This window comes from Eptatretus burgeri, chromosome 8 (genome assembly GCF_056783735.1).
Source record: "Eptatretus burgeri isolate ZD-2024b chromosome 8, Ebu_testis_v1, whole genome shotgun sequence".
NCBI classification, from domain to species: Eukaryota; Metazoa; Chordata; class Myxini; order Myxiniformes; family Myxinidae; genus Eptatretus; species Eptatretus burgeri.
Window position 1 is genome coordinate 80282136 of NC_140968.1, and position 22276 is coordinate 80304411.

A 22276-nucleotide genomic window follows, 5' to 3' on the forward strand; every position below is an offset into this window, starting at 1 on the left:
CCATACAAGTGCTGAAAAGTGTGGGGGCCAGTACACACCCCTGACGAACTCCAGTAACAACTGGAAATAAGTCAGAGATGGTACCACCACATCTCACAGCATTCTCAGTACCAGAGTAGAATTCAGACATCAGATCGATCAGTTTTGGTGGCACCCCACGAAGACCAAGAATCCTCCAGAGGGCATCCCGATTCACTGATTCGAACGCTTCACAGAGATCAACATAGGCTGCAAGTAGCCCCTGCCGAAACTCTCATCTGCATTCGGTGAGGACACGAAGAGCAAGGATACGGTCAATCGTTGACCTCTTTGGTGTAAAGCCTGACTCCTCTAGACGCTGGTGCTCAAGCAGATGGTGGCGAACCCGATCAATAATTATCCGAGCAAAGACCTTGCCCGGCACTGAGAGCAGCGTCACCCTTCGGTAATTGTTGCAGTCTTGGCGATCACCCTTCCCTTTCCAGAGAGGGACAACAAGGCCCTTTTCCAGTCAGTTGGGATGATGCCTGTGTTCCAGGTAGAGCACAGAACTCCATGCAACGATAAGAGTGCAGCATTTCCACCATCCTTCAGAAGTTCAGCATGGATGCTACATATCCCTGGAGCTTTACCCCATTTCAATCTGTTCACCGCAGCCTGTGTTTCCACAAGTGAAGATGGACCACAGTTGATTGGAGGGTCAGCAACAGGGATTGTAACACCCCTGACGTCCAACTCGACAGATTGTGGATCAGCCTGGTACAATCTCTCAAAGTAACCGGCCCAGCGGGCCTTCACTTCGGACTCTGTCAAGAGCCTACCACCCTCTGCTCTTACTGCAGTACACCGAGGGATGGGCTTGGATGAACGCAATGCGCGAATTCTCCTGTAAGCAGGACGAGAATTCCTTGACCACAAGTGATGCTCCACCCCGTCACAGATTCCTCTCACATTGGCCTCCTTGACCACCCCTAGCGCACGTACAGTTTTACGCCTCAGCTCCCTGAACAGCTCAGCTCTGCCATTCAGCCTGGCCCTGCGTCTCTGGTCAATGCTATTCAGTGTCCCTTGAGAGACAAAATTCTTCTTTGCCCTGCGGTGAGTTCCAAGACATCCACCGGCAACATCAAGGATGGTGGTCTTGAAGGCACTCCACAACTCTTCAGGACCTCCCAAAGCACACAGACTCCTCAAATCTCCACTCAGCTTTTTCGCAAACTCCTCAGCTACCCTCTCATCCTTGAGCTTTGCCAACATCCAGCCTAGGCTGGGATGGTACCATTCTCCTGTATTTAAGGTGCAACTTCAGAGTTGCTACAACAAGCCAGTGGTCAGTATTGAGGAACTGAGCACTCCGATAGACCCTGCAGTTCTGGATCATCCTCCAGCGACCATCAACGAGGACATGGTCAATCTCCTTTGCCACACCGCCAGCGTTGGAATACCAAGTCCAGTGATGAGCTTGTGGGAGCTGAAACCATGAACCGGCCACCCTAAGTCCATGACTTCTTGCAAAGTCAAGGAACTTAGTGCTATTCTGGTTCATAGTTCCTGACCCATGGGGACCAACACACATCTCGTAACCATCCCTTTCAGTTCCAGTCGATGCATTGAAATCCCTCAAGACGAGAAGTGTATCTTGTCTGGGGCACTGATCAACCACAGACTCGAGTGTGGCGTAGAATGCATCCTTCACAGTGAGATCACTCACCTCACTCGGAGCATAAACAAAGACCAGGGAAATTACACCTAAGGAGTGATGAATCCTTCGTCTCATAGTACGCTCGTTGACCAGTATTACCTGAATTATCATTGGAGTCAGCTTATTGGACACAGCTACAGCAACTCCTTGGGAATGGTAACTATCAGAGCGACCAGACCAATAGTACGTGTAACCACCCACCGTGATCTCGCCGCAATCTGTTCTCCGAACCTCAGAGAGTGCTGCAATACCGATGTCCAAACGCTTGAGCTCAGATGATAACTGAGACAGGTGATCATCCTCTCTTTGGGATAGGACATTCCAGGCACCCAGGTTCAAGGGAACGCCTCAGGTTAACCCAAGCAGACCGCCGTCTAGTGGATGACACCTTAGCACCACTCCGACACACTCTCCCGCAATCTAAACCAGAAAAGTTACCCCGTGGTTTCCCTCTTATCATCAAAGTTTGAGGGTCCCGAAGGCTTTGCCGCAATTCCGTCATCCGGTGAGCTGCCCTGCGAAGGGAAGCTGCACTGTTGGTAGTCCCACGGAGTGCGTTTTTGTGTTTTGTGGAATGAAGGGTTTTACGGTGGACGGAGTGCAAACCCTGCCATCAACCTTCTAATAAAAAGTGACCCAACTGCAGGAGGACGTCCGCAGACACAGGTGGGCACTAGATATGTTTGGCCGTTAGCTCACAAGGAGCTCCTACGCCCTTTGACAGGTTTTGTTTTTAATCCTGCTGGGTGTCCATATCCAAACACCCTCCTCACCAAAAAACCTTGTGGGGGAGACCGTTTAGTCGCCGACAACCCGACCATGGAACAGGTTAGTACAGCTTTACATGGTACCTGCAGCAAGTCACAGATCTAATCTGGCCTGACCTGACACCACTGACATCCCAGACTCAGATTGGACACCCTAACCATTAAACCACCAAATCTGGTTGAAACAGAGGGTCGTAATATCGCTACTTTCATTCAAGATATTTCACCGCATGGTTTGCAAATCAAAGGAGTTCCAGGACTGCAAGAACAAACCCATTTATTAGAAACTCCACAAATTAAATACGTTTAGTTATAACAATCACTAATTTCTTTAAATGTTCTGATTTCATGACAGATTTTGACACTTACTGAGTCCACGAGTTCCCATCCTCAAATCCGTAGACTGATTTTGATTATCTATCTATAATTCCAGGTGTGTGTGTGTGTGTGTGTGTGTGTGTGTGTGTGTGTGTGTGTGTGTGTGTGTGTGTGTGTGTGTGTGTGTGTGTGTGTGTGTGTGTGCGTGTGTCTGCTGTTTCTCGACATCCACCATCCATCCATTAGGACCATACTCTGTGCAGAGCGTTGGTGCCGCCGAAGCAGTCTCCTTGGCTATTGGGAACAATCCTGGACGGGTCGCCACTCCGACACAGTATACCAGCATGCTGGCACTCATTTTGCCGACCTCGGAAGGATGACAGGCAGAGTCAACCCCACCTGGTGTTAATTCAACAGCTGAGCGGGATTTGAACTCAGGACCCTAGGATCCCAAGCCCACTACCTTAACCATTAAGCCAACACCAGGCATGACAACCACCAGTCCGATCTATTTGAAACTTGCCAGGTATATTGTTGGGGACCTGAGGATGTGCCTTTTCAAGGTTTGATATTAATCGGACAAGTGCTTCCCAAGTTATGGCCATTTATTTACCAACCAATGAAAGGACACGTTGCTGCGTAGGTGTGGTTGCGTAGGGCGGTGCGCGGCCGGCCGACGATGACGTCACGTGCCGTGCCGGTTACGATGAGGATCGGTGCCTTCGTCACCGTGGCGTAGGAGTGGCAATGGTCAATGGCAGCGAATGTCATGACAAGCAAAGACAGGGAGGTAAACTTGATTTTAATTTGGATTTTAATTAACTCTGTGTGTGTAAGTATCACAGCAGTTGTTACTTCAATGCAAGCGATAATTCGTGGAATGATGTGAACATTCCGTACGGGCACGCACCACTTCTGGATAGTGATGACTTAATGTATTCTAATATTTTCTCGATTTCTCATGCGCATTTATAGATAAACACAATGCCCCAATCCAGTCGTCACTTACGAGAGCGGAGGAACGGCCTGTGTAGTTGTTTGAAAGTTTTTTTTTTGTTGTTTTTTTTTTGCACGTACGTTTTTTTCTTCTCTTCTCTTCTCTTTCTCTGCTCTTCTCTTCTCTTCTCTTTGTGTTTTTCTTTGCGATGACATTGCGAAAAGGCAAAATACGTTGGCGCTAATTGAATAATTGGCCATTAAAACTAAATTGCGAATAATCGTAACTGCGATATGCGAACTTCCGGACAGTGAGGACTTATTGTATTCTTTCTCGATTTATCGACTTACTGTATTCTTTCTTTCTCGATTTCTGTACTTTCTCGTTTTTCTTAAACAATGCCCCAATCCAGTCGTCGTTTACGACAGCGAAGGGATGGCCTGTGTGGTTGTTAGAAAGTTGTTTTTTTGGGTTTGCACGTACGGGCATGCAAGAGCGAAGGAACGGCCTGTGTGTTTGTTTCTGGCTCGCGGTTTGAAAATTTCTTTTTTTTTTTGCACGTACGGCCACACACGTACGGGCACGTACTAGTGTACTTTAATTAGCTCATGAGAGTCCATCGTGGAAAATTGCATCACATAATGTATAACATCGTTCCAAGCTCCTCATTTGAAAACTATAGCATGGTCTACAAAAGCAATGTATACAGCAATTCAAAGGTATAAAGATCAGGCATTCAATGATATGAGTGAGGAAAGTGAAAAAATAAAATTGTCGCACTTTATTGTGCAGAAACTGTTGCGGCCTGTTCCAAGGCAAGGCATTTTTCAGAAGGCCAAAACAAGATGGCGGCTTAAGACCCTTGTGAGGTGAAAGTGGCCTGACCAAGATGGCACACCGCCATGTTGGTAAGGCTTTTTTTCGTGATTAAAACCCCGGTAATTATCCTCAAGAGGGGTGTTTAAATTAACCAAATACCGAATTTTCATTCATGCACTCCCTTGTATTGGAGTTCCCTCAGTATGCACGCGGAGTTTTGGGCTGCAAGTTTTCATTTTTTTGGAGTTATGAAAGAGACATACTGACACAGTGAAACAGTGACACACACACACACACACAGACACACACACACACACACACACACACACACACACACACACACACACACACACACACACACACACACACTTTCTCTTATTTTTGTATATTTAGAAAACCTGTGATTTCGAGTTTGGACCTTTGTTATAAAGCCCAGGAAGATACTTATTTATCATCTTGATAATGAACGCTACTTAAAATACATTTTCTTGCAAAATTATTGAGTATACTGAGTATGCCGTTGGTGACTTTAGCCCCTTTCTAACTCTGTCATCGATTTGCTTTTCTCTTTGTGGCTGCAGCTTCGACATGTCTGCCTGGAATAGATGATGAAGCACTTTGTGCAGGCACAGCAGCAGCGACACGCACGACTCAGCCCTCTGCATTTGCACCCCGACAAACTACAGGAATCGTACAACAAGAAAGGCAAAGGGAACTCCCTTCGATGCCCCATGGCCATGGTGAGTCATTCACTCAACCACCCCCTGCTTGTGAAAATATTAGGGAAATGTTGCTTGTCTTCCATTTCACTTTTTCTTCTCTTTACAAAGCTGCTGTTTGAAAAATGGATTGGGCATTCCAAATGGTACTCAAAAACAGATGCAAAGACGATAAATTCACATTTCTCTTTGATGAATCCAGATACTGTCTCAACGGTCAATTTTGCACCTCTCACCACATCCATTCTCCTCTCTGTATGCTCAATGGCAAAACTCAACAACCCATAATCTGTTTTAGAGGAAACTCCCCCAAGATGTTTTCTTTTATTATTAATATTTTGCAAAGGGAAAGATATCGTACATACAAAGAATGAAAAGAGTGGAAGATCAAGAAAATTTGAGAAGGGGAAGAAAGACAGGATGGGGATGTTTATATATCGATTGCCACTAACTTAGTTGGGTCGAGTATCCTGTTCCTAAAGTTTGCTGAATGCCCCACAGTGTTATTATTGGTCTCGTACTGGTATCACCAGAGGGGACGATAGGTTTCCCTTCGATCTGTCTGTTCGTCTGTCCGGCCATCCCACCTGTGGTTTTTCAGACTATTGTTTTTCCATACCCTTTGACATATTCAACTGAAACTTGGCACATAACGTTATTATGATAAGTTACAGAAAAAGTTCGAGTTTCAGTGAGCTTCAAAATTTTCTCAGTTATGCCCTTTTTGGACTTCAAAATATCACATCGGACATGTATTACAAAGCAATTCTCGCTCTTGGTGCGAATGACAAAAAAAAATATATATATATATATATATATATATATATATATATATATATATATATATATATATATATATATATATAATTGACCCCTCCCATGCTCCTCGAGCCAAAGTAGCTGCATAAAGCAACCCAAGAAGACTGACGCAAGGTATGTGCTAAACACTGTTTTAACACCCATACTTAGCACTTACATGCCTGGTGTTGGCTTAATGGTGAGGGTGGTGGGCTTTGGATCCTAGGGTCCTGAGTTCAAATCCCGCTCAGCTGTTGAATTAATACCAGGTGGGGTTATGAGTGGGGGGAATGCCTCGGCACCCGGGGGATTGACCACGGAGTCGGGAGCCTCCAGCTCCACCCTCTCATCCGTGCCCATGCCCCCCAATGGCAATTCCTCACCACCCAACTGCATGACTCCTCAGCCTAAGTCGATCTTGCAACCACCGGCGGTCAGCACATCCAACCCTATTAGACATGGGTCGCACACCGCCACCCAAACCTCTATTTTTTTCTTTTAACAGTGCCCAATTTAAGAGTCACGAAACCACGTCCTATGATGGGGGCCGTTGCCCCGGTAGCTAGTTGCAAACTATGGTTTTGCAGACGGTGGATCTCATCCCACCCATCCACACTCAAATTAAGGACCACAGGGCTGATGATCGTGGCGCTTGCTCCTGTGTCCACAACGGCGTCTACCCATATGCCAGCAATTTTGCACCAAATTGTCAAACTACCAGTGCCAATTTCGCCACAATAGATGACCTGTCGCAGCTCTGAGGGCTCTTCTCCATCTGGGTCTGCCGAACATGGCCCTCTATGTTCGGCACTCATTAGTTTCCCTGGGACTGGTTGGGGGGGGGGTGGTGTTGGGGTCTGGCTATTCCGGTTTGCATGGGGCGGAGTTGGTGGTCCAGGGGCCTGGGGCCTTTCCCTGCGCGGGGACCTACACCACCGCTGCAGGTGGCCCACCTCGCCACAGTTGAAACACCTCACCGGTTAAGGTGCATGCCTCTGGTAATCTGAATTATACCCCTCCTCACTCCGAATTGGGGCATCCCCTGATGGCCCATTCCACGCACTTCTTGGGTCCGACTGCCCCGGTCCGGACCCCGTCAACCAGCGGTTGACCATGCCCTGGCCCACTTTCTCCAGCTCCGCCCGGTTGCCAAGGGTAGCCCCAGCTCCCGGCGCACCGTTACCCATGGGGCCTACCTGCTGGATTTCCACTGCATGTCGCCCGGCCCCTCCAGCCGACGACTTTGACGCCTCCCAACGGGCTGCAGCGTCAGCCACCTTCTGGAGGTTCTCCGGGCGAAATGTAGTCAGTAGCACCCCGGCATCGGTGCCCGCAAGAGCCTGGATAAAATAGTCCAGGGCAAGGTCTTCCTGGTACTGCGGTGCCATGTTCGCATGTGCGATCCCCACTGTGCGGAGAATATCGTACGCCAAATCTCCCATCTTCTCATGGAGGTGTCGTTTGCGCCCACTGAGCTGAGTTTTAACAAGCTCGCTCTGCTGTTCCACGCCAAATCGGTTATTTAGAGCCGAACGGAAGCCTGCCAGTGTTATCCCTCCGGGGGGCATCGTGGTCAAGACCTCGGCCGCCGCGCCTCACAGTGCCGCCACAAGGTGGAACCCACTCTCGTTCACGCTCCAACCATGTCCCCTGGCCACGTGGTCAAATTGAGTCATATACGCCCTCAGGTCTGTCTTTCCGTCGTATGGAGCTAGCGGCACCTTCTGGCCTTCCGGGGTCCGAACCCCACCCCCCAGTCCCTGAGGGACAAATGGAGGGATGGACCCCCCCAGATTCCAGTGGTGCCCTACCCCTGCAGAGCCCGAGCCATTTGCCCGGGGAATTCGTCACCCCCGTCTGAGTCGGTGCACGTCCCGCACTGTCCTGCGTACTCCCCCATGCATTTCGCATCCACTCGGCAACACTCATACTGGGGGCCTGTATCAGACCAAAAGGCCCCAAAATCTCTGCCCCCCCCCAAACTCGGCATGCACGCCCCCGCGTCATGCAACCCACTTACCTCACTCAGTGCTGCCGGGCGCACCTGGTTATGATCCGCCTCGAGGGAGCGTATTTTTCCCTCTGTTCCATAAGGAGACCATCCTGCCTCTTACATCGGGTCTTAATACATTCCGCCAATTCTGTTTTTATATCCCTTACCTTCCCCTCCATTTGTGACTGCCCGTCTTTTACTTTTCCAGTTCATCTCTAACCTGCCCTATCTCCCCTTGTGTCTCTACTAATTCACCTTTTGCCAATTTAAATCCGTCTTCTGTCTCGTTTATATGTTTGTCCAGTCGTACTGTCCATTTCCTGCGTCTCTGTCTCGGCCTTCCGTCCCATCTCCTTAACCATTTCCGTCATCTCTTCGTGTCTTGATTTACACTCCTTCTTTACGGCCTCAAATTCCCTCTTTGTTTCCTGCTGGCCCTCTTTTAACTTTTCTATCGCCGTCGTGTTCTTCCTTATTTCCCCCTTTAGTTGGTCTTATCCTTATTTTACCTTTTTCATCCCCTGTCCTAACTTGTCTACCTCCTGTCCAACCGTTATTATTTTTTTGTCATGTCTTCCTTACCCTCCTTCACCACAGACCACACACCTTCCACACTCCCTCTCAACTCGGTCATCTCTCCTTGAACCGTGTCGATCTTCGCCATTTTGCCTTTCACCTCCTCCAACTCTGCCCTCACTGCCTTTTGCCCTTCTTGGAGGTTCAACCCCATGTTCTGCATTTCACCCCTGATGCTTTGCGCGCTCGCATCCATTTTTGTCAGCAGATCCCCTTTCAATTCTTGTTTGTTCGCATCCATCTTCCCCATCAAGGCCTCAAACATTTCCCCCAACTGGTTGATGTCAGCCGACCCCAACGAAGCCGAATCTCCATGATCGCGGTTTCGTTGGGGACAGGGAGGGGGGTTTGACGGAGGGGGTGCTCTTGCGCCGCCTCTCCCACTGAGCCCATTACGGATTCTGAGTTCGCTTGTGGTGAAAGTTCCTGCATGGGAGTGTCCTCTACGGTGTTTTCGTCCTGGGCCATAGATCCTACATCCATATCTATTCCCTCCTGCCACTGCTCGCCTTGAGCTGCCATTTTGCGTATCGGGAATAAAAATAAAATTTAAATGCTCGCAATTTGGTGGAAACGGAGGGTTGCTTCGCACACCCTCGATCCGATTTTCCGTGAATTTCGTGTGGAGGCGGATGGATTCAAATCCCACTCCTGGACACCAGTGTTACGAATTTGCCGGTTCGGACAGTCACGCATGACCGCTTCAGCCCAAACGCACTCGCGCGTCCGCCGAAACCCGGAATTCAGTTGTAGCTTCCGGACAACTCCGGAACCCTGCTACGGATGCCTTAACGTAATCATAAACTGTCAATATTCTGTCCACGCGGTACAGGGTTAATGGCCGAATCTCGATATACCTAATTATCCGCGCAGACAGAAGTACCGAGAATTTATACCTCGACGGAACTTGTATGGAAACGAGCCGCTAAGCGCACTCGCTCCGTGTGCAATGCCGAGCAGTTTTAATCGCTAAAGGCCCTGTCACACCTTGACGTTTTAGCCAGGGAATGGCAAGGTCTCAAAATGTATGTAAAACGCTGGCGTACGCTGAACTATTGATGTTTTTTTTTAAGTTTTGGGCATATAATAACGTGTTGGACGTATGCATAACGTATTAGTAACGTACACAGGACGTTTTAATCACATATGGATAACTTATACCAACGAATGCTGAGCGTGTTGTCGGCGTTCACAACCTATGCCCAACGATAGTCTTACTTATGCATAGCGCGGCAGCGTATCGCCGACGATCATGTGGTGTAGGCTATTAATAGGCTGCGGCTGGACATTCAAATCAACCGCACGAGACATCGAAGTGTGAAGCCGCTGTCACACCTTGACGTTTTAGCCAGCGTATGCCAACGTATGAAAAATTTGCCGAACCAAGCTGGCACACATTGAATACGTTATGGGTAAGTTTTGTATACGTTAATAGCATGCTGGCATATGTCGTAGCATGCTGGCATACGTCGTAGTACGCTGGCATACGTCATTGTACGCCGAGTATGTCGAGAAATTTTCAGCATGTTGAAAATTTATTGACGTACTCGACGTATGACACACATTCCGCATACGCTGGCATAAGTTGTAGGCACGCTACGCGATCGTTGACACACGTCGACATACGTTACTTGTACGTTACTCATAAGTCGAAACACGTCAAAGTAATTGTTAGCGTCAGTGTTCCAGACTCCCTGTTTTTGTTTTGTTTTTTTTCTTCGGTATGACGGTGATGATTTACATCATTGAGCGGCAGACTTTTAATTATATTATACTAGCAGGGATACCCGTGCTCCGCACAGGAATCCCGTGGATGACGGTGGGTCTGAAGGAGTATATGTTACAGTTAATTGTAAAATTGTAGAGGCTGCCACCATTATTATTATTTTTTTCACCACCACTATAAAATTATATTTTCCCCGCCATGTTTTATATGCAGAAGACTCGAGTTCAAAAATGTTAAGATTTATTTCCACATCAGATAAAAAAAACCATAATGCCTCAACGATGTGAGGCTGGTTTCATGTCATCATTTGCGACTTAATTAATTCTCATTCTCTAGCAAATTCCGTTGGTCCCATGTCAATCGGCTGAACTTGAAAAATTAACGTTACGCAATCAGGTGATGACGTCATAATTCGGAAACCGGGAAGTCGGAAGTCATTGTCTTCAATTGACTGTAGCATTATTTTTCCATTCTATTGCAAATGGCGTTGGCCCCATGTCAATCGGCTGAACTTGAAAAATTTCACGTTACGAAATCTGGTGATGACGTCGTAATTCGGAAACCGCAAGTCGGAAGTACAATTCTTTTACATCGGGACACTCCCGGGTACATGTTCTGTCAGAATGTGAAGTTTGGTGAAGATCAGTCCAGTACTTTTCGCGTGCATAGGTCACAGACAAACACACACAGGCACACAGACAGACACACTTTCAACTTTATATATATATATAGATTATAATCTCACTAGAAATCGAAGTGTCACCATGACCGTCATACCGAACAAAAAAAAAAAAAAACCAAAAAAACCAAAAAAAAACCCAGAGTCTGGAACACTGACGCTAACCATTACATTGACGTGTTTCGACTTATGAGTAACTTACAAGTAACGTGTGTCGACGTGTGTCAACGATCGCGTAACGTGCCAACAACACGTTAGTCATAGGTTAGAAATAAGTTTCGGGTATGCTAAACATTACCTCGACGTGTTTCGACTTATGAGTCACTTACAAGTAATGTGTGTCGACGTGTGTCAACGATCGCGTGACGTGCCTACAACTTATGGCCAGCATTATGCAGAATGTGTGAGTCATACGCTGGCATACGTCGGGAAATTTCAAGCATGGAAAATTTGTCTAACAGCTCGGCGAACTACGACGTATGCCAACGTACAAAGACGTATGCCAGCGTACTACGACAAATGCCAGCGTGCTCTTAACGTATACAAACTTACCCATAACGTATTCGATGTGTGCCAGCGTTTTAGCCCAATTTTGCATACGTCAGGCAGACGTTGGCTAAATCGTCAAGGTGTGACAGGGCCTTAAGCTCCATCGGACCAATTACCTCTTCAATTCGGCTTTAATAACTGGCTAATTTCCCGAACGCGCTGTGGCAGTCAATGGGAGGAAAATGACGCAACGAGCAGATGTACATTCAAACAATGGGGCATTTATTATACAGGCACATAAGCAGTCAATGGGGAGATATGGGACATGACACGAGCAAAAGCCTACAGCCGATGTCTACTCGTTTTTATATACAGGCACGTACTTAATTCAGTTCTACTTAACAAGACAAGGCTCCACAGAACACTTTCATACAAAACCCCCCAGAAAAGAACAGGGCTCATGATCCTTTATTTCCACTTGGAGCCTGGATGACTGGAGGCTCACAAGAGGCCGGGCGGGTTACCTTGCCGCCCCTTGTGACGGCTTGAATGATTTTGGGTCAGTGACCCCTGCTGTCCCTGGCTTGGCCCTAATGTCGCACGTGCCGGTCGCTTGAGCGGCTGGGCGGCTTGAGCAGCTTGGCGAGCGGCTTTCTCGGTTCTCTTTGGTCGTCCGGCCTTCACTGCGGTCTGGGCGGTCGGGCCTGGCCGGCGACGTGCTCGGAGGGGTGAACGGGTCTTTGCTCTTTCAGAGTTGATGCTCTTTAGGACCCGTTCACTCCTCAGCGTCGCTCGCCCGACTCAATGTCGTTTGCCCGGACCGCGACGCAGCTTGCTCAACTCCGGCTGTTCGACGCGATGACTGCAGACGCCAGACAGCGACGAATATCCTTGGGAGCGATGAATATCTCCTCGATCGACGTGCACACACACCTCGCCCAACACTCGACTCTCCAAGCTCCACCTGTCTCCCGAATCAGCCTCCGAAGAAGCGATGAATCTCCGAAGTCAGCCTCGAACTCGTTCAAGCTCCTCCCTTATATTGGCCGGAGGCGAGCCGTTCTTTGATCTCTGAACCCGAGGCCAGGCTCCGCCCACTTTTCACCTCCGACCTCTCACCTCTGGTGAGCCTCGGGGGAAACCCCAAGTCTGACGTCACCCGTGGGTTTCTTTCGGGGTAGACCTCCTTTTGATACGCTTATGCAAATTAGCCACTCCGAAGCTGTTTGCACACGGTCGGTGTAATGTGGCTTTTACTGTTGCGCAGCGTGTCCGCAACCAATGGCATTTTGCGGCTGTCGTTGAGGAGGATGTGATGGTGTTTCTGTTGTTCGGGGATGTTTGTTGAAATAAAAGATAGAAAAGAATAACGCTACCTCAAGATTCACAGCCTGGCACACAAATAATTCCCTTTACACATTGTTGGGGGAATCCTAACCTGAAACACTTACTTATTGAAATAACTGATCTTCGGGGAACCTGAATGGTGTTTTGTGAATTTACAAAACCAAACTACATATATGTGTGTGTGTATATGTATGTATATATATATATATATGTATATATATATATATATATATATATATATATATATATATATATATATATATATATATATATATATATATATATATATATATATATATATATATATACATACACACACATATGACCGGGCATAGTGGCGTGCGCCTGTAATCCGGCTACTCGGAGGCTTGGGTTGGAGGATCGCTTGAGGACATGAGCTCTGCACTGGGCCGTGCTATGAGAGGGTGTAGGGCAGCCCGGAATCATGGTGAAACCCAATCCTTATCCCTGTGTGGTAAGAGGGGACCAGGGTTGCGTCAGGAAGGGCATCCGGCGTAAAACCTATGCCAAATCAGTATGCGGATCATAACGGATGATCCGCTGTGGCGACCCCTCACGGGAGCAGCCGAAAGACGAACAACAACATATATATATATATATATATATATATATATATATATATATATATATATATATATATATATATATATATATATATATATATATATATATATATATATATATATATAGAAAAAAAAATTATATATATATATATTGTTACGGCTGTGGAAATTCGCAAACCACCATTCAGGGCCCGTAGGTGAGATAACTCTAAGTACATGTGTAGTTAGCCCCAAACCAGTTGTTTAGAGGGAATTTATGTGATTCATTCGGGCTGCGGCGCTTTGAGAGAGCCGTTTTTCTGTTCTATCTTTATTTTGAACCAACCACGTCTCAACCGCCATAACCATCAAACCACCACCGATAGACCCTCCACCACCCTCACCTCTCTCCTTCTACGGCCATTCCCGCACCACCTGTGAACACTGAGCGTCGGGCTGTCTTGGGCTCGTTCAAGATATACACCGAGCCGCGAGTGCAAATAGCGGCCGTTCCGAGGGAGAATTCGGATCAAGAATGCTACACGCCCACTTCTGATCCGTCCAATCAGCAAGCGCGGAGCAGCTTGGCCCCGCCTCCAGGCGCGTCTGTGTGAAATCCATATATGCAAATTCTAGGATCAGGGGAGGTTCCTCCGTCCAATTGGCGAGCGTGGCTCCGCCCCCGAGGTCATTCTGATCCGGAAATTTGCATATTGTTTCTCCTGCCGGCCTATAAAACGACGAGCACCAGGCGAATCGTGGTAATTTTTGGTGGAAGAGTCAGTTTTGGTGGAAGAGTCAGTTTTTGGTTGGAGTGCAGAGTGTGGCAGCAGCAGAGTGTGGCAGAGAGTGGAGTCGGGTGGCGAAGGCATCGAGTTGGGTTCTGCAGTCGGCTGAGGAGAGTTGTAGGAAGAGGCCAAGGAGCTCGGGTCCGAGGCGAGAAGGTCGGCGACGAGGTCGCGGTGGGAGATCGCTCATCGCGGGACCCAAGCCAGCCAGCCATTCTCCCTCCCCCAGGGCATCAACAATTCCCCCATTTCCCCCATCCCCCAACAAAGGGGCCCCGTTCCCACGCACTCCAAGCGTAGTGCCAACGAAACCCGCGAAGGAGCACGGAGTCGGGGCACAGCCACGCGGCCACATCTGCGGCTCGTCCGCCAACGCATCGCGAGGACGCGGGTAGGACCCACCCGGTCTCGCGGACCTGGCCGCTCCTTCAGGTCCCGCGCACATATTGGCCTACAGGCCCGTTTGCCCCCTTGTCTCTGAAGGTGGCTTCTTTCCTTTGCTTTTGAGTAAATGTGTGTTGGCGCCGTCTGTAAAGTAGAACTGTATAAGTGTTGCCGTGTGTACGCGTATTCGGTAGTAACTCTGCGTCATTGTTTCTTTTGTTTTACTGCTATAGGTGCATTTTGACTGTTTGGTTGTATATGTGTGCTTTCCGTGTGTCGCGTAATAAATGTGCATTGTGTGAACTGTTTTCCCGTTTCGCTTCGTCTTTCCTTTATTGACCCTCCATCCTGCTTCATGTAAAGGGTTCGTAGTGGGCTTAATACGCCCGATAATTAATCGGAACCGTCGAGGCCGATGATAACACCGCTCGGTTATCTCGATAACACGGAGCGGACCGCTTAAGCGGTTCGTGTCCGGAGTCGGCCTGCGGCGAGGTACGATCGCCCGGTCGACCATCCGCGCAGGCACTTAGGTAGATCGAATTTGGCGAGCAACCCTATCCTGCGCGGGTGGGCAATTGGCTCGGTCGTGGTGGGGTTAAACCCCCACCCGTGACGAGCTCCCAGCGTTGTTCCGAGAGGGTCACGACAGAATTGTCCGTTCCGGTGGGCGAGGCGGCCGCCATTCGAGTCGAGTGGCCGATCGCACGCCGGCGGGCGCGAATTCGCAACACTGGTGTCCGGGAGTGGGATTCGAATCCATTATTTGGGTCAATTTGATCTGAAAAAAAATGAAAAATTCAATGAGTTTTGAGGAGCCAAAATGTGAGTACATTTTTTTGGGACACCCTGTATATATGTGTATGTATATATATATATATATATATATATATATATATATATATATATATATATATATATATATATATATGTATATATATATATATGTATATATGTATGTATATCTTCTTCTTCCTCTTTCGGCTTGCTCCCGTTAGGGGTCGCCACAGCGGATCAACCGTCTCCATTTCGCTCTATCCTCCACATCTTCCATTGACACTCCAACCACCCGCATGTCCGCCCTCACCGCATCCATGAACCTCTTCTTTGGCCTTCCTCTTCTCCTCCTGCCTGGCGGCTCCATCTTCAACATCCTTCTCCCGATATACTCCGTTTCCCTCCTGTGCACATGTCCAAACCATCTCAATCTCGCCTCTCTCACTTTGTCTCCAAACCGTCCTACCTGCGCTGTCCCTCTAATATACTCATTTCTTATCCTATCCATCCTCGTCACTCCCAACGAGAATCGCAGCATCTCTAACTCTGCCACCTCCAGCTCCGCTTCCTGTCTTATTGTTAGTGCCACCGCCTCCAAACCATACAACATAGCTGGTCTCACTACCGTCTTATATACTTTCCCCTTCACTCTTGCAGCTACCCTTCTGACACAAATCACTCCTGCAACTCTTCTCCACCTACTCCATCCTGCCTGCACCCTCTTTTTCACTTCTCTCCCACACTCTCCGTTACTTTGGACAGTTGATCCCAAGTATTTAAACCAATCCACCTTCCCCACCTCGACTCCTTGCAACCGCACCATACCACCACCCTCCCTCTCATTTACGCACATGTACTCCGTCTTACTCCTACTGACTACCATTCCCCTTCTCTCAAGTGCGTACCTCCACCTCTCAAGGCTCGCTTCAGCCTGCTCCCTACTCTCCCTACAGATCATGATGTCATCCACGAACATCATAGTCCATGGAGACTCCAGTCTGATCTCATCCGTCAACCTGTCCATCACCATTGCAAACAGGAAAGGGCTCAGAGTCGATCCTTGGTGCAATCCCACTTTAACCTTAAACCGGTCCGTCATTCCGACCGCACACCTCACCGCTGTCACACTGTCCTCATACATATCCTGCACGATCCTCACATACTTCTCCACCACTCCCGACTTCCTCATACAATACCACAACTCCTCTCTTGGCACCCTATCATAAGCTTTCTCTAAATCCACAAACACACAATGTAACTCCTTCTGACCTTCCCTATACTTCTCCATCAACATTCTCAAAGCAAACATCGCATCAGTGGTGCTCTTTCCTGGCATAAACCCAAATTGCTGCTCACAAATCATCACCTCTCCTCTCAACCGAGCTTCCACTACTCTTTCCCACAACTTCATGGTGTGGCTTAACAACTTTATCCCTCTGTAATTTCCACAGCTCTGCACATCACCCTTATTCTTGAAAATCGGAACCAGTACACTTAATCTCCACTCCTCCGGCATCCTCTCACTTTCCAAGACTTTATTAAACAATCTGGTTAACAACCCCACTGCCATCTCTCCTCAGCACTTCCATGCCTCCACTGGTATACCATCTGGGCCAACCGCCTTTCCACTTTTCATCTTCTTCATAGCAGTCCTCACTTCATCCTTACTGATCCACCCCACTTCCAGATTCACAATCTCCACCTCTTCCAACCTTCTCTCTCTCATTTTCTTCATTCATCAGCTCCTCAAAGTACTCCATCCACCTTCTCAACACACTCTCCTCGCTCGTCAGCACATTCCCATTTGCGTCCTTTATCACCCTAACCTGCAGCACATCCTTCCCAGCTCGGTCCCTCTGCCTTGCCAATCGGTATAAATCCTTTTCCCCTTCTTTTGTATCCAACTTCTCATACAGCTCGTCATATGCCTTTTCCTTGGCCTTTGCCACCTCTCTTTTTGCCTTTTGACGCCACTCCTTGTACTCCTACAGGCCCGTTTTCCCCCTCACGGGAGCACTCACGGGAGAGGTTAAGTCACTCAAAGTCTTGGGTCTCACCATCAGCCATGACCTTTCCTGGAACCATCAGCCATAACCTTTCTTGGGCAGACCATATTTCCAAGATGGCCTCCAAAGCCAGTCAACAGTCGGGCATCCTCCATTTTCTGAAGTCCTTCCTTGGTACACCTGAACACCTATCCACCTACAATGCCTTCATCCACAGCTTGATGGAGCACTGCTCCGGTTTATATTGGCTCGGTCGTGGTGGGGTTAAACCCCCACCCGTGACGAGCTCCCGGCGTTGTTCCGAGAGGGTCACGACAGAATTGTCCGTTCCGGTGGGCGAGGCGGCCGCCATTCGAGTCGATGTATATATATATATATATATATATGGGTGGAGGGATGTATGTATGTATGTATGTATATATATATATATATATATATATATATATATATATATATATATATTTATTTATATATATATATATATATATAAATAAAAAAAATATATATATATATATATATACATATATTTATTTATGTATATAGGGATGGGCCATGTGTTGTGTGGTGTAATTTGTGTGCTTGCGTGTTATGTAATTCATCATAGTCAACGTAATTAATACATTACAGTCGGTAATTGGTTCGTAATTAATTGACATATTCACATTCCAATGTTTCTTTGGAAACAAAGTGTTGGTTCATGGAATAGCGAGAACACTGAACAGATCAGGATGCAACAGAACAAAAATAACAGTACAAAGGGAGGGGTGGGTGGACACGAATTGCTGGGTGGAGGGATAAAATATAGGACTTGTATGTATATTTATATATATGTATGTATATTTATATATATATATGTATGTATATATATATATATATATATATATATATATATATATATATATATATATATATATATATATATATATATATATATATATATACGCACACACGCATACACATGTCTACATATGTGTATACACACACACACACACACACACACACACACACACACACACACACACACACACACACACACACACACACATATATATGGAGAGAGCAGTGCTCCATCAAGCTGTGGATGAGGCCTTGGAGGTGGATAGGTGTTCAGGTGTACCAAAGAAGGACTTCAGACGATGGAGGATGCCCTACTGGCTTTATATGTATAAATATGGGTGAAGGGATGTATGTCTATATATATATATATATATATATATATATATATATATATATATATATATATATATATATATATATATATATATATTTATCTATATAGGGATGGGCCATGTGTTGTCTGGTGTAATTTGTGTGCTTGCGTGTTATGTAATTAATCATAGTCAACGTAATTAATACATTACAGTCGGTAATTGGTTCGTAATTAATTGACATATTCACATTCCAATGTTTCTTTGTAAACAAAGTGAAGGTTCATGGAATAGCGAGAACACTGAACAGATCAGGATGCAACAGAACAAAAATAACAGTACAAAGGGAGGGGTGGGTGGACACCAATAGCTGGGTGGAGGGATAAAATATAGAACTTGAACAAATGAAGGGTATGGGAAAGAATAAGCATTAGGGGAGGACGTATGGGTGGACAAGAAGGATCCAAAAGGAGTGGGTGTGGGGACATCAATAGCTGGGTGGAGGGTTAAAATATAGGAGGACTTGGACAAATGCTGGGTATGGCGAGGAATGAGCATTCGGGGAGGATGCATGGGTGGACAAGATGGATAGAGAAGTACATTCATGGGAAATAAACTGGAAATTTGGAAGGAAGTGGGCTTGGGGTGGGAGGTGGTTTAACGGAGGTCGAGAAGATCATGGTTTTGGATGCAGGATGGTGGTGAACTGTAATGGTGGTGAACAGCTGTCTTGAAGACTGAAAGGAGGGAATGTGTTAGTTGATTCTACATGGAGAAGAGAGCAACAAATGAGTTGATGTGAGCAGTAATTCTGGATTTTGGTAGTTTCACGTGAAGTGGGTGGATTGTGGACAATGTGCACCCTGCCTAAACCTTGTGGGGATAAAGCTGGTTAAAGCAGAGGGTGCAAGATCAGAATGGAGGCGGAAAAAGACAGAGAGACCAGTAGCCTGACTGTGATGGGAAAGTGATAGGCCCACGGAGTCCACAGATCTTGAAGGCCTTGATTTCCACAGCATTAAGCTGAGCAAGGTGTGCAGCAGGTGAGCCAACCCAAAGGAGAGAGCAGTGCTCCATCAAGCTGTGGATGAAGGCATTGTAGGTGGATAGGTGTTCAGGTGTACCAAGGAAGGACTTCAGACAATGGAGGATGCCCGACTGTTGACTGGCTTTGAAGGCCATCTTGGAAATATGGTCTGCCCAAGAAAGGTTATGGCTGATGGTTCCAGGAAACGTCATGGCTGATGGTGAGACCCAAAACTTTGAGTGACTTAACCTCTTTAAGTGGTTTATTTAGGAAGTCGTTGGGAGGGTTTTCCAGATGGTCCTTTCAGATAGATCCGGGGAGTGTGGGATTTGTCCGTGTTGACATATTCCAAGTGTTTGACCAGCTTGTGACGGGCTGTCTATCTAAATTCTAAGGATGAGGGATGTCATTGCAGAAGGTTGAATCATCAACAAAGCGATAACGAGGATTTTCCAGAGTCAGAGAGATCACTGATGACGATTAGGAATAGGACTGGGCCCAGAACACTACCTTGCTGCTCTTTAGTCTTCAAAGGCAGTGGCGATGATAGGATTCTGTTGAAAGCCACATATTGGCTATGATAGTGGAGGAAGTCAGTAAGCCATGTGTGGAGTTGACCTTGGATGCCATTGGCAGAGAGTTTGGAGAATAAGGAAAGATGCCAGACTGTATCTAAAGCACTAAATATGTCTCGTGAGATGGCTCTGATTTCATATCTAACATTGAAGACCTCCATCCATTGTTGGGAGAGTGGAAGCAGCATGTCCAAGGTGGATTGACCTGGTTTGAATCCGAATTGATGATCTGAGATGAGGGCGTTGGAGAAATGGAAGGATTTCATCTATCACCTGCAATGATGGATTCCACGACGTTGCTCATTGTACCTATTTCATAGATATACTCCTTTTGACTTTCTCTTTCATATATTTATTTAATTATGAGGGAAAAAAGAAATCATGTCACCCAGTTGGATTAGAAATATTGATTAGAAGCAGGGTAATTCCAGCGTAACGGACGTAACATTGAGACAAAAATTGCATCACTAATGTTGAAATTTTGAAAAGGTTGGCCATATTACAGAAAGTTTCTTTATTACATATTGTAATTAGTCTCTATGGCTTTCTGATATTGGTACAAACCCCACTGTGTAGTCTACTACTAAAGCAAAAATCAACATTTAAGAGGCGTAACGGACGTAACATCGAAATGGACACAACTAAAACTGGCCATAGCACAATTCTTAAATCCTGCGAAATAACGAATTTGTGGTATACCTTTCATTCACGGTAAGCAAACTAAGCATTCGTAGCATACTTTCTATATTCCAACGATACGATCTCTCTGTTGTTTGTTAAAATATTTTGAAAAGTTCACTGTAACGGACGTAACATTTTCGACAAAATGATAACAGACAGAATGACTTACCGTTGGAAGACGTTGAGGCAGTTCTTTCAAGATGGCCGCCAAATCAAGTGACATCATCCACGGAGTAAATGTCGCATAAATTATGAAAATTCAGACCTAACTTAACACCGTCCAACAGAAATCCTTTTGAAAAATACATTTTCCAATTTTATGCTTCATGTCCATCATTACGTGGAATTACCCAGCAGGCATTGGGTACCTTCTTTGTAGATCTTGAGGAATTAGGATGAAAGTAGAAGTTACAATTAAAGTATGAAATGCACGTTTCAATAATATTAGCAAGTTGCCCGTGCCCACATGGGATTCTAAATGGGGTCGGGATGGAGACGCAAAAATGCAAATGCCGTCTTCTGTCATTCAGCCGGCAAGCTGGGAGCAACAATCCACATTTCTTGCCACGTCTGATGCAAGTAAAATACTCTAATGGTGGCGAGGAGCTCAATTTGAAAGTGTTTGTTCGATATTTGTAGCTTTTTGATGCTTCGGGTTCATAATAAAAATTTATATTGATGTCAAAGCCAGTGACAAATTGCAAATTCATCATTGGGTTATGAGTTACACAGTACATGACAGGAATGCCTCTGAACATTTCATTGGTTGGAGTATCGTTTTGAATTAGACTACGTCTGTCATTTTTGCTGACACAAGGAAGCACCTCTCTTTGTCGCTTCTTCCTCTTGCCGAGTGGCTAGGTGAGCGGCTTGCAAAGCGGTTGATATGGAACGACTGGCTTGGAGAGCGATAGCAAGCTGTTTGCGAACGGAACACACCCCTGATCCCTTGTATTTGAAAATTCGGAAATCTTTTTAAAATTTTAGTTATCATGATTTATTTTGTGTTGTATGGTGTGTCCTGGTTTACCGGGAGTCTCACCACTCCTCACCGTGGTCACCGGGTGAATAGCAGTGTATCACTCACTACCTGGTTGCTAACGGGGCTATAGCATTTTCACGCTCAAGCGTTGTATGATTAACACAGGTACAGGACGCCTGCTGATGTCTCCTGTATCTTCCGTTGAGTGCTCACCTGCGGACAACTTGCAGCACACCCAGGTGAAGATGAAGACTACACATAGACCAAAGGAAAGCAAGGCAAGAGCTTAGAGAACCATGTATACAAAAAGACCTCGAGGAGATCACCCCTTGAACTCTTTAGTTTTGCTCCCTCAGTCGGGGGTCGGGTGACTAAATTAAGCAGAGAATGACAGGTGTAGTCATGGTTGTTGTTACGTTCTGTTGTGTTTGTTGTACTGTTGTTGTTTTGATGCTGTTGGTGTCGTGTTGTTGCTGCCTTGTGGTTTAAAAATGGT

At 46.5% G+C, this 22276-nt stretch overlaps 1 protein-coding gene across 3 annotated transcripts in view; it reads left to right on the top strand.

Moving 5' to 3' along the window:
- Positions 1 to 22276, top strand: part of LOC147022143 (fibronectin-like) — a 332507-nt gene that overhangs the window by 177182 nt on the left and 133049 nt on the right. For all 3 annotated transcript variants that reach the window (XR_015061076.1, XM_085892763.1, XM_085892764.1), the window contains one exon: positions 5104 to 5262. Coding sequence is in view for 2 of the 3 variants with exons in the window: in XM_085892763.1 (XP_085748889.1) it covers positions 5104 to 5262 (159 nt within the window). In the remaining variant the exon portion in view is untranslated. The remainder of the gene's footprint in view (positions 1 to 5103; positions 5263 to 22276) is intronic.